A 15407-nucleotide genomic window follows, 5' to 3' on the forward strand; every position below is an offset into this window, starting at 1 on the left:
GATCGCCTTTAAGCTGGATACGTTCAGACCTACCTGACACTGTATGAAAGGAGGTTGTTGAGGCTCCTCTCCATCCTTCCTCCCCCTCTCCTGACTCCCCTCTCTGTCTTTCATCTGGCCTTTCCCTTCTCCCTCATTAAACTCTTGCTCCCAGCTCATCAGCTCCTTTGCTCCTGCCCTCCCTCCAATCATTATCTCTAACCTCCCCACTCCCTCTTTTTTTCCAGCCACCTTCCTCCTCTTCACCTCTTCCTCAGCCCTCCATCCTTCCTCAGCCCTCCATTCTTCCTCAGTCCTCCACCCTCTCCTTCCAGAAGTAGAAGAGAATTGTACTGCAGCGCTCTGAGTTTGAATATAGAAGAACATGAAGTAGAGGAGCAGGCGTAGCTACAAATCCATCCGCAGATCCTCACAGATCCATCTCAGCCTGAGCTGAGCTCCTACATTTAATACATGACTTCATGATGGACTGCTGTCATTGGGCCTCATCCGTTTCCACACTGTTCTCTCTTCTCTCCTCCATCATTTATTTTGATCAGTTCATTGGCTAAAGTTCTGCGTAGGGTTTTAGGTGGTGACAGGGAAACATCAAGGCTGCCATCTTAAATTCCTTTTGGAGAATTTTACTTTTTTGTGTTTGAGAACAGGTGTCACTTTAGTTTCCACTCATGCCTGGAGGAGTCCAAACCTGCAGCACTTCCTTGAGTGTTTGGCTTGAGTCGATCTTCACCTGCCTCCACCTCTGTGCATGTGTTTGTAGTAATGAGGCAGCCATCTTTGGCAATGGCCATGGTGATCAGTCCTGGTTACACGTGTGACGTGCAGGTGGTCGGTGCACCCACAGTGGTCCTTTCCCAGCCCTCTGTGGTGATGTCGGGCTGCATATGGACTTGTGTGTCGCTGCCTGTCATGCAGGTGCTGTGTGGATGGACGCAGCGCTGCTCGGTGGATCATTTTAGCGTCATGTAGCTCCAGGACTCTGACTTGCGTCCCTGTGCTGTGATCTCTCCCCTTGCAGGAAGCTGGACGCCTTCATTTACGACGCCGCCGTGCTGAACTACATGGCCAGGAAGGACGAGGGCTGCAAGGTAAGGAGTGGATCTGCCACAGTGACACTCCCACTTCACCCTGCAGCCACTGAGCAGAAGCACAGTCCTCACTGTCTCCTCAGTGTCTGACAGCAGGCGTGCTCACTGAGCTACAGCACACACATCTGCATTACATGAATCAAACACTGGTCCCTGGCGGCCTGTGGTTAATATTGTCACTTTGTGGCAGCGCTGCTGTTGATTTATTTATTAGTTTGTGTATGATACAGCTCCCACAGCCAGACTGAAATCCTGCCCACTGATCGTTCATAATGAGGTGTGTGAGCTCCCAGCAGCCTCACTGCTGCAGTGATTACAGCTGAGGTGGATCTGCATCCATCCCTCCTCTGAACCATGCTGGACCCTCTGCAGCCTGCAGATGCTGCCTCTGTGTCTGACTCTGTCTGATGGGTGTTTGATTGAAGGTGATGACCATCGGATCCGGGAAGGTGTTCGCCACCACGGGCTACGGCATCGCCCTGCACAAGAACTCGCGCTGGAAGCGCCCCCTGGACCTGGCTCTGCTGCAGCTGGTTGGAGATGGTAGGTTGAAAGGGGGGGGGGGGGGGCTGTAGGTGTGAAAGCATCCACAGCTACACACATGTCGTTCTTCTTCATCTCTCCCTGTCCTTTCACGGCTATCATCATCATCGACCTTCATAGCAGTAGTTTCTGTTCATCCATCCTCCACTGCAGCATTGAATGACTGACCCCGCAAAGGGTTAAAAAAATATTGTATTTTCATTGCATAAATACGCAAACACAAGGTCTAAGAGGAGACAGAGAGTGTCGACTGTGTCAGTGTCGGGTGTTTCGAGTGTCAGTCGAAAGTGTCGACTGACACTCGAAACACCCGAGCACTCTGAAACCAAGGCCTTCAGCGTCTGTGAATAGAGCGCAGCTTCTGAAGGCCTCTCTCACTGGCTACTGTAAATTCATCATCCAGAGAGTTACCATAGTGTTCATGGGGCTCATTAGGGATGTCCAGATTCAATCACGTGATCGGAAATCGGGCCCAATTACGTGGTTTCAGACTCGGAATCGGACATTACCTCCTGATCAGGACTCAGATATATGTATATGTGTTAGGGCTGTCAACGTTAACAGGTTTCTGTGTATTCATCCAGCACAGTGCTGTGCAGGAGGACTCTCCGGCTTGTGATTGCTGGTTTGGGTGGAAGAGGTCCAGGGTGAGAGACTGGGACGAGGCGGTGCTTTGTGAAAGTTACCAGTTTAAATGGAAGTATTTAGAATCTGTGGCACTGTGTTTCGGGCAGTTTGTGGAAGTATTACCGGTGTAAAGGGGCAGTGTGCCACACACACAAACACTTGATTGATTTTAGTAATGTTTATGCACCTCGTGGCAGCGCGAAGGCGCAGGACAGCACAGCCAAGCTAGCACAAAATATCGCAATGACTGACCTGCCATTTGCCTTTGTAGAGAACCCGTAAAAGTGTCGGGTTGGGACTCGGTATCAGCAGATACTCAAAATCAAATCAATTGAGGGCAAAAAAAAAACATCCTTAGTGTTCACCGTGTTCATGCAGAGCTGCAGGGAGCTCATCCGGTCTGTGAAGTGTGGTGGTGGTACCATAGTAGCTCTGAAGTTACACAATGTAATTATAAATCAATATGTTGTTGATTAAAATGAAATCCTGATCACTGTATCCAGACTCCTGCAGGCAGACTCTCTCTCTCTCTATATATATATATATATATATATATATATATATATATATATATATATATATATATATATATGTATATATGTATATATATGTATATATGTGTGTATATATATATATATATATATATATATATATATATATATATATATATATATATATATATATATATATATATATATATATACCAGGATTTCATTTTATATATATATAAATATATATATACAGGCTGTGTTTTGTTCTCAGGATAGAAATGATGTGTTCCAGCAGAGATGAAAGCAATCAGCTTTCATTTTGTCACAACAGTTGGCCCGTGGCCTCAGACAAGTTTTATCAGCAGGTAGTGGTGGAATAAGGGAGGGGGAGGAGGAGGAGGAGGAGGAGGAGGAGGAGGAGGAAGAGCAGAAAGAAGAAATAAGCTTCCAGAGGAGGAAGAGGAGCGGTGGTGTGACTCCTGTTAAAGCGAACACAGACACCTTTCCCCTTTCTGTGTGTTCTCACACTCTGTAACACACCCTGCATTCTCTGTCTCTTTGATCACACACACACACACACACACACACACACACACACACACATACACACACACTCCCTCTGCATTATGCATTCCTCTTCTGAAAGAAGCACCAAAACCGAAAAATTCTTTCGATTGTTTCGATCTTTTTTCTCTCGTCATTCATTCAATGCATCGTCTCTCAGATGTTTCATGAAGGCGTGGCCCTCTGACTCAGTTAGTCGTTTCCTTTTTGTTTTTTCTCTCTCGACTGCTCAGTCACCAAATTGGCTTCTCCGGGGAGCAATTTATCCTCTCTGCAATTAGCGAGCCGGAGAGCCAGGTGGAGAGCGTGGCGGTGGTGCCAGCAGTGACAGCAGGTCCCGGGGGGGCAGAGAACAGGGACGGCACCAGGATCCTGCAAAGGCTCCGACCTGCGAGTGTTTCTGTCAAATGAGACGGGAGGCAGCCACAGTCATTAAAAACACTGCAAGTGCTCTGAAATCCAGCCACACAGAACCTTATTAAAATGTTTTCACTACCTTATATATTTCATGTAAGGATGAGTGTCGACAGACCTGGCCCCCATCACCTCTGTGTGAATTCAAAGCTAGATGAGTATGCTAACCCATGAAGCTGGACCTCATGTCCATGCTGCATCATGCTAACACACACACACACACCTGGTGGTTGAGGTTAGGGATGTCCCGATCCGATCACGTGATCGGAAATCGGGCCCGATTACGTGTTTTCAGACTCGATCGGAATCGGATGTTGCCTCCCGATCAGGACTCGGATATATATTTATTAGGGCGCTCAAAGTTAACGCCTTCTGTCCAGGGTGGCTCTGTGTCCTGTAGTGTAGGGGTATGAGTTGGTTTTGGTGCGAGAGGTCTCGATGAGTTCCTGCGCGTCTGAAATCACCTAGCGTGGCGCTCTGGACACGCACACACACACACACGTTTTGCTGCAACGAGTGAATTTTTAAGTATCGGATCGGGACTCGGTATCGGCAGATACTCAAATCAAATGACTCGGACTCGGAAAAAACCTGATCGGGACATCCCTAGTTGAGGTGATATTTGAATCTGTGTGTGTCGTTTTTGAGCAGGTATCAAACAGCTTCAGGGTTCCAGAGGTTATTTTCCAAGCAGGCTTCATCTCCTTCTTTTAGGAATTTATTAAGTTGCATTTTTCTTTCGTCACCTGTTGAGGTCCCTTCTGGGGCCTCTGACCTCCCATTCTCCAACCGGGAGCACTGCTTTGGATAAAATAAAACCCTTTTGAAGACGAGGCAGCTGTGAGTCCGCTGGGCTCCAGCAGATTTTCTAAGAAATAACCTGCCTTCAAAGAGCTGCTGCAGAGGACCAGGATGCAGGAGCGCGTGCCGCTGCTGTTAGAAGAGCTGATGCTGCACCTGAGCTCTCCTCCCACAGCAGCAGGCATCCAGAGTTCGCCTCCGCTACTCCTTTGTGTCAGTCACACTTATTCACGCTGACGGAGCAAAGCCAATAAGAGCGCGGCGTGCGGAGGAACGATAAAAAGGAAACGTGAATATGAACAGAGTGTGGCGGCGGAGCGGCACACCCCGGGGGATGGATTCCTTCTTTTGTTCACACACTCTTCTTTGTCTAAATGGCCTCGAGTCTTCAGAGAGCCAGATGTTGATTTTTATTTTTCAGACTGTGAACAGAGCCAGAGATTCTCCTCTGAACCTGCACATTAGTTTTCAGCTTTAGTTCACTTTGAACAGGTAGAAAATAGTGCAGAGTATTGAGAATCTGCTCATAAAACACACAAAGAAATGAATAAATACGCAAAAATGAAGATGATTTCAAGGGCTGAATCAACCTCACAACTACCACCACTACCATGGCGCCATCTCTGGAGGGTGGAGCCTCTTTTTTCCCAGGCAGACCATTGACCACATCTAATTACCCACCAGGACCCACAGCCGGGTGTCTCTCAGTAAAGTTTCCATGCAGCGATCAGCTGGTTGGGGCCTCAGACTTCTCTGAGTCAAACTTGGTTCATGTCAACAGACTAGCTGCAGATCAGAGCAGAAGGTGTTTGTGAGGAGCTGTAGCCACATGTAGCTGCAGGTCACACTCTGCCCTGGTGTTCCTCCAGGTTCAGTGCTGGGTCCTCTGTTATTCTTGACCTACATTGAACCCCTTGGCAATATTCTCCAAAACTCTGGAACTGACTTCTGTTGATCAGTGATGATCCCCAGTTGCTCCTTTTTTGTAAAACCACAACCTATGTTGTCCCTCTTAACATAAAATTAAGTAGAAATCTCTGTGGTGGTGGTGGTGAGGGGGTGTCCTGGGAGACTTCTGCATCAGTTTCCAACCACTGGTGAGACATGGCTCTACCACATCCAAACAGAGACTAAGGAACAAGAACAAGTGAGTCCTGCTGACCTAAGAGAGTCACCCTGTTACAGGGACCAACAGTGCAGATCTCTGAGAAGTGCCCTCCCACCTGGACTACCTCCATCATCATCATCTTCATATCTGTGGATGCTCTCATTCATCCAGGTCATAGTCATTTCCAAGAGTTTAAATCCAGCAGCTGGACTCAAGGATTGTTTTTGAAGACGTTTCCTCCCCTGAGTGGCTTCTTCAGTTCTGCTACTGTTCTGGAGTTTTTACATGTTCAGGACCTCTGTGGGCGGATCTTGCAGGAACTCACGTGACTAAGATCCCTCTAGTTGGTTAATGGTCAGTTAAACTGTGCCAGGCCCTGTGCAGGACTAGTTGACGGCCCATCGTTTGAACCAAGCGGCAACCTTCGGGGCTCAAAGTTGAAGCCCATGCGGAAGTGTCAAAACTTGCAATTCACGCCGCAACCACTGGGGGCTGGCTCCAAAAGCGAGTAATTTCCCATAGACTCCCATGTTAAAATGGCCGACTTCACAGCAGAAAAGAACATGTTTACAGCCTGGTACAAAAAACCACTCTGGTCTCAGATGATAGGTTCTCTTCTAGTGTCAATTGTAGGGGGGGTGAATTTTTTTACAAGTCACTCGTTTCAATGGTATTCGGACTTAAAATTACGCATAATTATGGGCGTTGCCGCTTGAGTGACAGACAGTTGACGTGTCACAACGTGAGTTTCCTGCTTCCACAATCGCCCGCCCCCCTAAACCCCGCTCGTGCTCCCCCTCTTTGTCCATATTTGGAGTTTTGGTGGACGTGACGCTGCCAACATGGCGGCGGTCATCAACATCCTGGAACCTCCCACCGAGCCTCAGAACGGCTCTTCAGAAACAAACGGGTGACGTCACAGAAGCTCTGTCCATAGTTTTTACTGTCAATGGTTTGAACGGGGGATCCACAGCTTCAGACCTCCTCCCTGGAAATAAAGGAGAAGCTCAGAAGAACCAGTTTCTGAAGGTCTGACTCACTGCTGGGCTGAGTGGATGAATCCATGAACTCCTCTGCCTCCTCTCAGGCTGAAAGAACAGAGGGGAAATAAAAAAATATGATCTGTGGGACAATAGTCCTGCAACTTTGATAGCCTTCATAACTTTAAGTGTGTCGCTGAAGCACCCGCAGTATATTTTTGGAATGTGTCTCCTCAGAGATGAAGAAGACGTCACCACCACCTCTCAGCCTGAAAACATCCGACTCAGGATGTCATTGTTCTGTTACAGACCGGCTGAAAGACTCCACGACAACAGCACTCCTGTCACTCAAACAGACGCAGCTACAGTTACTTTAGATGAGTTGATTGACAGACTTGATCTTTTGTTTTTCCAATACATTTGTTAAAAAAAAGACACAACTTATAACAAAGGAAATGATTTCCAGCTGTGGTTTGAGTCGGATGATGCAGGTTTTGATAATCGATGATGCTGCTCACTGAGGTCAAACATCAGACACAAGGGTTAACAGTTGAAGGAGAAGGCTGAGTGCTGGATGTCAGGTGTATGAAAACCACCCGGGGTCATAATGCCTTTGCCTTTATGCTTCTTTCTGCACAGATTGGATGAAGGAGATATTATTTATAATGCCGCTGAGAGGATTAGAGCTGAGGTGGGCTGAAATCCTCTGGAGAAAAGCCGCAGCCACATCGACCTGCTTAGAAGCAAATTGTTCCTAAATCACAATGAAAGTGTCAGAAATCCACAGACGGAAACATGAGTTCTGCTTTATGGGTGGGATTTTCACCTCTCTGTGCTTCCTCCTCCTCATCCTCCTCTTCCTCAGTCTGTGGCATTTTCCTCCTCACAGCAGGTGAGAGAGGCTGGGGATGAAATCCTGCCTGCCTGTCAGCCCTTTGTGGGGATGATTTCTCCCCCAAAGAGCAGCTTTATGCGCCGCCGACTGCCGTGATTAACGTATTTACAGGGAGATAAAGGGAGAGCCGGACAGGCAGGGGGAGAGAGAGAGAGAAATCAGCCCGGCGCTCATTGAAACCTCGATGAATTAGATTATGTGGGTGAGCTGCGCAGGGAGTGAACATGCACATTAGCGTGTATTGTGAGGATCAGAGCGGGGGGAAGCTGGGCCAGAGGGGTCGATCCAGTCGAGCCCGCCTTAATTCAGCTGTCAGGAACATTTGAAATCCTGCACAGACGTGGAATGTGGCGGATTTGTGTTTGGACTGAGCAGATCTGACGTTTCAGTCAACACTGCGGAGCCGCGGTGGTCTAATCCATCCAGCAGGGGCTTCCAGACAGCGCTAATTAACCCCGAGGTCAATTAATATTGTAACTGTGATGACTGGGAACTGGAAGTTCCTCTGACTGTGTGTGTGTGTGTGTGTGTGTGCTGCTGTAAAACTTCTCAGTCATGCACATCTGCCTGCATGATTTCCTCCCTCCTCTTTCTTTCTGATTAATGCATTAGTGGCCCATTACACCCCAGCTCGGAGATTGTGTGTGTGTGTGTGTGTGTGAGTGTGTGTGTGTGTGTGTGTGTGTGTGTGTGTGTGTGTCGCCTGCTTTCATCTCCCATGTGCTGTGCCGTGGCCCTGCCCTCACACACCGAGCCATTTCAGCACCTGCTTCAAAGGCTCCTCTCTCCTTTAGTTCAGACCTTCTCTGCTAATGGCTTCTACATGTTTCCTCTTCTGCCCCCTGCTCCCCACAAAATGTCTGTTTTCCCTCATTTCTTTCCACCGTGCTACATTTCATCATCAACAGACTCCTCCTCCTCTTCCTCCTCCTCTTCCTCCTCGTCGGCTTCCCTCCTCTTTGCTTCTCTCTCTCATAACAAAGGGCAGTAATCCTCTTTTTTAAACGTCTTCCCGGTTTTATCTCCTCCTGCTGCTCTGCCAGTTTGACTCCTTCTCCTTTTGTCTTTTCCCTCTTCTCTCCTCCTCCTCCTCCTCCTCACCTCTCCTTTGACCTCCTCTCTTCCAGATGAGATCGACATGTTGGAGCGTCTCTGGCTGTCGGGAATCTGCCACAATGATAAGATTGAGGTATGATGTCTCGCACCCTTTGAGTTTGCATTAACACTGAAAGAAGATTCTTCTAATAATAAAGGGAAATGTTCCTTTAAAACCAGGAGTAGATAAAAGATAAAGATAAAAGTCCTTCTTCCTGCTGCACTTCTCCACCACAGGGACCTTAAGGCCTGACGTGCTTTTATCTTTACTTGGAATTATTTCCAGGAAAATGTTCAAACTCTGAGATTCTTTTCTTGAATCCTGCTCTTCAGTGCTCAGGAATCTGTATGAATACACCTCCATATCTGTGCCGACATCCCTACTCTGGCATTTTAGCTTCAAAGTGTCTGATCCACCAACTAAAAAAACGAAACTCTGTGATCTACAGCGAGGACACGAGCTACATGACATTATCTTTGTGTAATAACCCTCGTAGTTTCAGACTGAAGCAGCTTCTGAAGGTCACGTTCAGCTGAAGGTGAATTCTGTGCACATGGACGGGCTGATCCAGCCGCATCCTTCACTACAACCTCAGCCCCTGAACTCAGACTCAGCTGAAGTGTTTGTCCGAACTTCCTGGTCCTTCAGGTCCCGCCCCCTCATCCTGCAGCAGCTCACACTGCCGGGCGTAAATCTGAGTGATAACAGGGTGTCGGCGGGGTTGATAAATCAATGGTGGGAAAATTAAGTAGTATTGAAAAGTCTTAATCCCCATTTCATGAGGCATTAAATGTTATTGTGATTCAGGCTTTGACTTGAAAGTATCCGTGAATATTAATTTTCCTCTTTGCGATGTGTGCTGTGCGCTTACAGGTGCGACGCCACCTGATGGCGTATTGGCGGCGAACTGGATTTTCTGTAAAGTCAGGTTCCTGAAATAAATAAAGTAAAACATGCCAGTGCGTGTTTATTCGCTGTCTCCATCTAATAACCACAGTGCAGTGTCGATTCTGTGAGAGTGAGACCCACACAACTCAACAGGCTCACACGCCACACATGGCTTCTAAAATCCTATAAACGGGTCAAAGGCAGACTACTGTGTGCTTAGCGACCTATTAATTACTTATTTACTTAATTACAAATGACTACTAATTTGAACCTGACCTCCTTCCTGCACGGCAGACTGTTCAAATAAAGTGCGTTGAGCTGCTCACAGGTCGCTCAGAGCACACCTGGCTCCTGCTTTCTGTATCCTCACAGTGTTACATGACCAGTGTGCTTTAAAGCAGCTGTAACAGAAAACGAAGCTCCGACAGGTGTCACGTGTGTCTGTGGAATCCACGCCGCGTGGTTAATTATAGGTCTCAGAGTGATGGCGGCTGCCTGGCTGCTGCAGATGAGAGCCATTAAATTGCCTGAAAGGCCTCTTTGTGTGATGCTAAACAGATATTTGCTGGTGACTGACGTGTTTTGGTGCCTGCTTCAGTGTCCAGGCTGAGTGCAGACGCTGCTCTGACAGCAGAGGACTCTCTGTTGGCTGTAATTAACTTTTTATCTGCTGTCTGGGAGACAAAGTGTCCCCCTCGTTGTAATAAAACCCTCTCCTGCCTCGTCTCACTTTGTTCTTTCTTTCCAGGTGATGAGCAGCAAGCTGGACATCGACAACATGGCGGGGGTCTTCTACATGCTGCTGGTGGCCATGGGCCTCAGCCTGCTGGTGTTCGCCTGGGAGCACCTGGTGTACTGGAAGCTGCGGCACTGCGTCAAGAGATCCGGTGGGATGGACTTTCTCCTGGCTCTCAGCAGGGTAAGAGAGACGGTTATAAAATAGTTCTATCCTGTCTAAATAATCTGACATAAGGAGCTTTCAGAGCCGACAGTTCAGTGGGCTCCTTGTGCTCATCTGTCTGCCGAGGAACTCCTCCAAAACCCACATACCTCCAGGGGCTTAGATCTCACTGTACAGCCGATTCTCTGCAGTTTGTTCCAGGTTCCAAGGCTGCTTTAAAGGGCCTGCTCCCACACTGAGATAAAATGATGCTGGAAATATCATTCAAATCAAAATCAATCAGAAATATCTCACTTTAGAGGAAATACCTGCTCTGAAGCAGGACCTGAAGACAGACTGTGAAGAAACATCCTGTGTGAAAGCTCTATGGGGATTGACCCACTTGTATTGAGCCAGCCCTCAAGTGGCCACTGGAGGAACTGCAGTTTTTGACACGTCATGAACAGACCATGAGGCCATGACAGGCCCTCTTGAAGCAGTGAGTCATGTTGTAGACCAGACCTGGGCAGAGTAGGGAGCCCGTGGGCCGGACCTGGGCAGCACTTTAAAAATGAGATGCGCGACTATGTTGAAATTTACGGTAAAGTGTGTGGAAAGTCCACAGTGTATTCAGGCGTGTTTCACTGTGGTCAGCTCCTAAAAAGTGCTTTTTCTTTCCTTTTTAAACTCTAATGTTTCTTTAAAAACGTAACCTCACAGCATCTGTGCTGCAGCAAATGACTGTAAAATGCAACAAGTACATTTATGTTTTAGTTTCCCATTTATCTTACTATTTATTTAAATGTTATATATACATATATATTTTTTAAAAATGGACATCTATGTGGCCCTCACACACAGTTTCGCGTGTGTGTCTGCGCGTATTGGGGTGAATACACGATGCACGTTACGGAGACCAGAGACGTGTAAACCCAGCAAACACTTCTCTAGGTGACGTTAAATTGAGCGTTTACTTCTGTAGGTAAAACAGATGTTTAACAACCTGTTAAAATCCACTGGAACACAGGAAATGGCCTCTAGTAAATTAAACATTTTTTGGGGGAGGAGCCCCAGACCCACCATAATATTATGTAAATATATATTATTATAATATTATATAATATAATAATATTATAATAATATATATTATAAATAATATTATTTATAATAATTACATTTTAATGCTTCTGAGCCCATGCAACTAATGACTGTTCTGACATGAAGATACGTAGGCCTACCTGGATACTACCTGGATACCCAGCTAGGTTAACTAGTTTGCCAGTTCAGTGGATTACAGCGTTCCAACAAAACTGGTTCGCCTTCAGTAGAGCAGAGAAAGTGTTGTTGCCCTGCTGGCGTGTAAAATCAGCGTAACATAGAGTCCCATTCACCACCAAGTTCCATCTCTTGGCATATTTGAGCTACAGTGGAGCTCATACAGAGCCTTCATATAACACAACAGTAAATACAAGAATGCTATAATGGCCTGTGTGTGCATGTGCACGACATATGTGCGTCACATCTTTACACATCTGTGTTTCAGTGTGTCTTAAAGGCTTTTCTGTGTGAGGATGTGTGTGTGTAATGTATATATAGTGATGACAAAAGACAGGGCACTGATACAGGTTTTAGGCCCAGCTAAACATGATATGCATTTTGGTGATATGCCACAATATGAGCATGTGTATGGAAAACAAGCGGTCCAAAGAGCCTATGACAGTAAGCATGAAAATCCAGAGTGGTCCTTCCTCCAATAGTGGACTTTGTATGAGCTTTATTGGGGCAACAGTGGCGCAGTGGGATAGCAGGGTTGTCCAATAACCGGAAGGTTGGTGGTTTGATCCCAACTCCTCCCTAGTCACTGTTGTGTGTTCTTGGGCAAGACACTTCACCCTAGCCTGTGGCGCGCCTTGCTAGTCGTTGTATGACACTGCTTGTGCAGCAGCCGTAACGAATTTCCCTCTGGGGATTAATACAGTATCTAAAATAAAAAAAAAATAAAAAAAAAAAAAAATTGACAGGAACACGTGGCTTGTTGAAATGTTTTGATGGGAAAAATGATCTATTATCAATTCCTCACATTGATTTTATCAGACACAGATGATCGTACATTCAGTTCAGCAATAAATTCAATACAATGATCCAAATATGACGCCAGCATCTGCATGCAGGCCGGAGCAGCAGCGCTCAGCTCAGCTCAGCTCAGGGTCAGTTCATGTTGCAGACGACCTGCACGCACATCTATAAATAAGCAAATAGGAGCCTAATACAGTCAGAAAGGAATTAATTAACCCCGGGGTTTAACCCATTAAAAATTAACTTCACTGAGCGGACCGCTCCGAAGGGACTCAGCCTCCCAGGCAAGATCTGAGAGTTCAAACGATGTCAGCACGAACCACAACATGCAGCTGAGACAATATCCTGTTTCTGTTTACTTATTCACATATGCATATTTACTGCACATCTCCATATGTATATTATATATTATAATAAAAATATAGAGAGCTGTGAGAGTTTGAACCTGTGCTTCCCAGCTTCACGGCAGCAGCTGAGTTACAGCCTCTCCCCCTGAGAAAAGAGAAGTAATCAGTGAAATAATCTGCAGGTTGGTAACGCAGCGCTCGAGCAGCAGCTAAATGATTCATGCAGGCGCAGGTGTGATGATTGAAAGGAGTGGAGAGCTCCTGTTCGCTGTATGTGATTGGTCCACTTTATCCAGGAAAATGGAGGCAGGTTAATAAACAGGTTTAGACACAATCAAGATATGGATTGTACAGAGGTCGATGGCACTCAATACCAACGCTTGTTTCTGGCTCTCAGCACGAGTAAGAGGAGCCAGAAAGAGGAAGAGCAGAGGGGAGAGAGGAGAGAGGAGAACAAAGGGTGCAGGGCTGAGGAGGCCTCGCTGTTCCTGTTTCTGTGCCAGTACAGTTTGTGTAAGTTCAGCTTTAAACACTACAGAGGAGGAAGAGGAGGAGGAGGAGAGGGGGGGGGGGGGGGGAGAGGAGGAGGAGGAAGACGAGGAGGAGGAGGAGGAGAGGCGGAGGAGGAGGAGGATGGGAGAGGAGAGGAGGAGGAGGAAGACGAGGAGGAGGAGGAGAGGCGGAGGAGGAGGAGGAGGAAGACGAGGAGGAGGGGGGGGAGAAGACAAGGAGGAGGAGGGGGAGGAGAGGAGGAGGAGGAGGGGGGGAGGGGAGGAGGAGGGGGGGAGAAGGAGAGGAGGAGGAGGAAGAGGGGGGGTGAGGAGAGGAGGAGGAGGAGGAGGAGGAAGACGAGGAGGAGGAGGGGGAGGAGGAGGGGGGGGAGAAGGAGAGGAGGAGGAGGAGGAGGAGTGGGGGGAGGAGGAGAGGAAGATGAGGAGGAGGAGGGGGAGGAGGAGGAGGAGGGGGGGGGAGAAGGAGAGGAGGAGGAGGAGGAGGAGAGGCGGAGGAGGAGGAGGAGGAAGACGAGGAGGAGGGGGGGGGGGGAGAAGACAAGGAGGAGAGGAGGAGGAGGAGGGGGGGAGGGGGAGGAGGAGGAGGAAGAGGGGGGGGTGAGGAGAGGAGGAAGACGAGGAGGAGGAGGAGGAGGAGGAGGAGGGGGGGGAGAAGGAGAGGAGGAGGAGGAGGAGGAGGGGGGGGAGAAGGAGAGGAGGAGGAGGAGGAGGAAGAGGGGGGGGTGAGGAGAGGAGGAGGAGGAGGAGGAGGAAGACGAGGAGGAGGAGGGGGGGGAGGAGAGGAGGAGGAGGAGGAGGAGGAGGAGGAGGAGGAAGAGGGGGGGTGAGGAGAGGAACAGAGAGGAACTGAGATGAGAGCTGATTGGAGGCAGTGGTAGTGGAGTATGGCAGGTAAGGGGAGGCCAGAGGGAGGTGAAGAAACTGAAGCAACAGAAAAGAGGAGGGTGGAGGAGGTGAAGCTGGAGACAGGCTTCACCAAGCGCTGCAGGGATTCCTGTCTGAGTGCCCCCCCCCCCAGTTGTAACGGTGACTCCGCTGCGTTGAAATGACAACTAAAGGTCTAAAGGTTGTGATTTGTTGCCTCCTCCTGCAGAGAAAAGGGTTCATTCATGCAGAGTAGAGAGAACGCTTCTTACTCCAACATCATTACCTCCGCACATAAAAGCTGGTCATTTCATAACAGAAGCACCGAGCTGAGTCTTTATCAGACGGCACTGTTCCCTGCTCCTCCATGTTGAGAGGAGCTTTTTGAGGTGAGCCGGGCGTCTGGTCAGGACGTCCCCGGGCGCCTCCCTGGTGAGGTGTTTCAGGCATGTCCAACTGGGAGGAGGCCGCGGGGCAGATCCAAGACAGGCTGCAGGGATTATATCTGTGTGCTGGCCGGAGGAGCCGGAGGAGGGAGAGGGAGGGAGAGAGGGGTGAGGCTGAGGAGAGCACTGGCATCAAGCAAATCCTTTACGGACTACCTGCACTCAATTTTGTGTGTTTACAGAAAACCAGAGCCTGACCCATGAGCGAGCAGTTCAGGCGAAATTGGAAGAAAGAAAAAAGCTCAGTCTTCACACAGGAAGTCAGACACTAGTGGATTTTCCAAATAAAGCACCACGTTTAATTCAGAAGGGTCCCTGATCTCGCCGCTGTGACTGGATCATGTGACATTTACAACAAGTTAAAACAGTAAAAAGTTCATTGAGCATTTTTGTGATTTTTTTATCGTCATAGTTTTTTAGGTTAAAGTAAAGAGTAGGTTAAAGTTAAAATATAATGATTAGATCATATAGAGGTTGTGCTGGAAAAAAGATACCAAACATATGTATGGAAAACTTTTTTAATGTGGTATATAAAGACAAAATTAAAAGAATTCAGAAACGGCCAGAATAGGCTGAGTCTCTTAAGGGTTAAACTACATGTTGTCATATCTGGTAGAGAGTCTCGGAGGGTCTCGGAGGAGATGAAAAACAGATTTGTTTGACATTCTTTTTTAATTTTTGTGCAAACTTTTGGTGGTAAACATAGAAAAATCCATCCGAACAAGCAGCAGCTCAGATGTTACTCCACTACTGAGGAAAGCTCCTGCTGGGACTTAAAGGTCACCAT

General features: G+C 47.7%; 1 protein-coding gene across 1 annotated transcript in view; it reads left to right on the top strand.

Annotated features, from left to right (window-relative positions):
* Positions 1-15407, top strand: part of grin2da (glutamate receptor, ionotropic, N-methyl D-aspartate 2D, a) — a 95380-nt gene that overhangs the window by 73535 nt on the left and 6438 nt on the right. The window contains exons 15-18 of the mRNA XM_028420049.1: positions 1019-1088; positions 1514-1631; positions 8639-8700; positions 10244-10414. Of these exons, the coding sequence (XP_028275850.1) occupies positions 1019-1088; positions 1514-1631; positions 8639-8700; positions 10244-10414 (421 nt within the window). The remainder of the gene's footprint in view (positions 1-1018; positions 1089-1513; positions 1632-8638; positions 8701-10243; positions 10415-15407) is intronic.

The sequence above is a fragment of the Parambassis ranga genome, chromosome 2 (genome assembly GCF_900634625.1).
Source record: "Parambassis ranga chromosome 2, fParRan2.1, whole genome shotgun sequence".
Lineage (NCBI taxonomy): Eukaryota > Metazoa > Chordata > Actinopteri > Ambassidae > Parambassis > Parambassis ranga.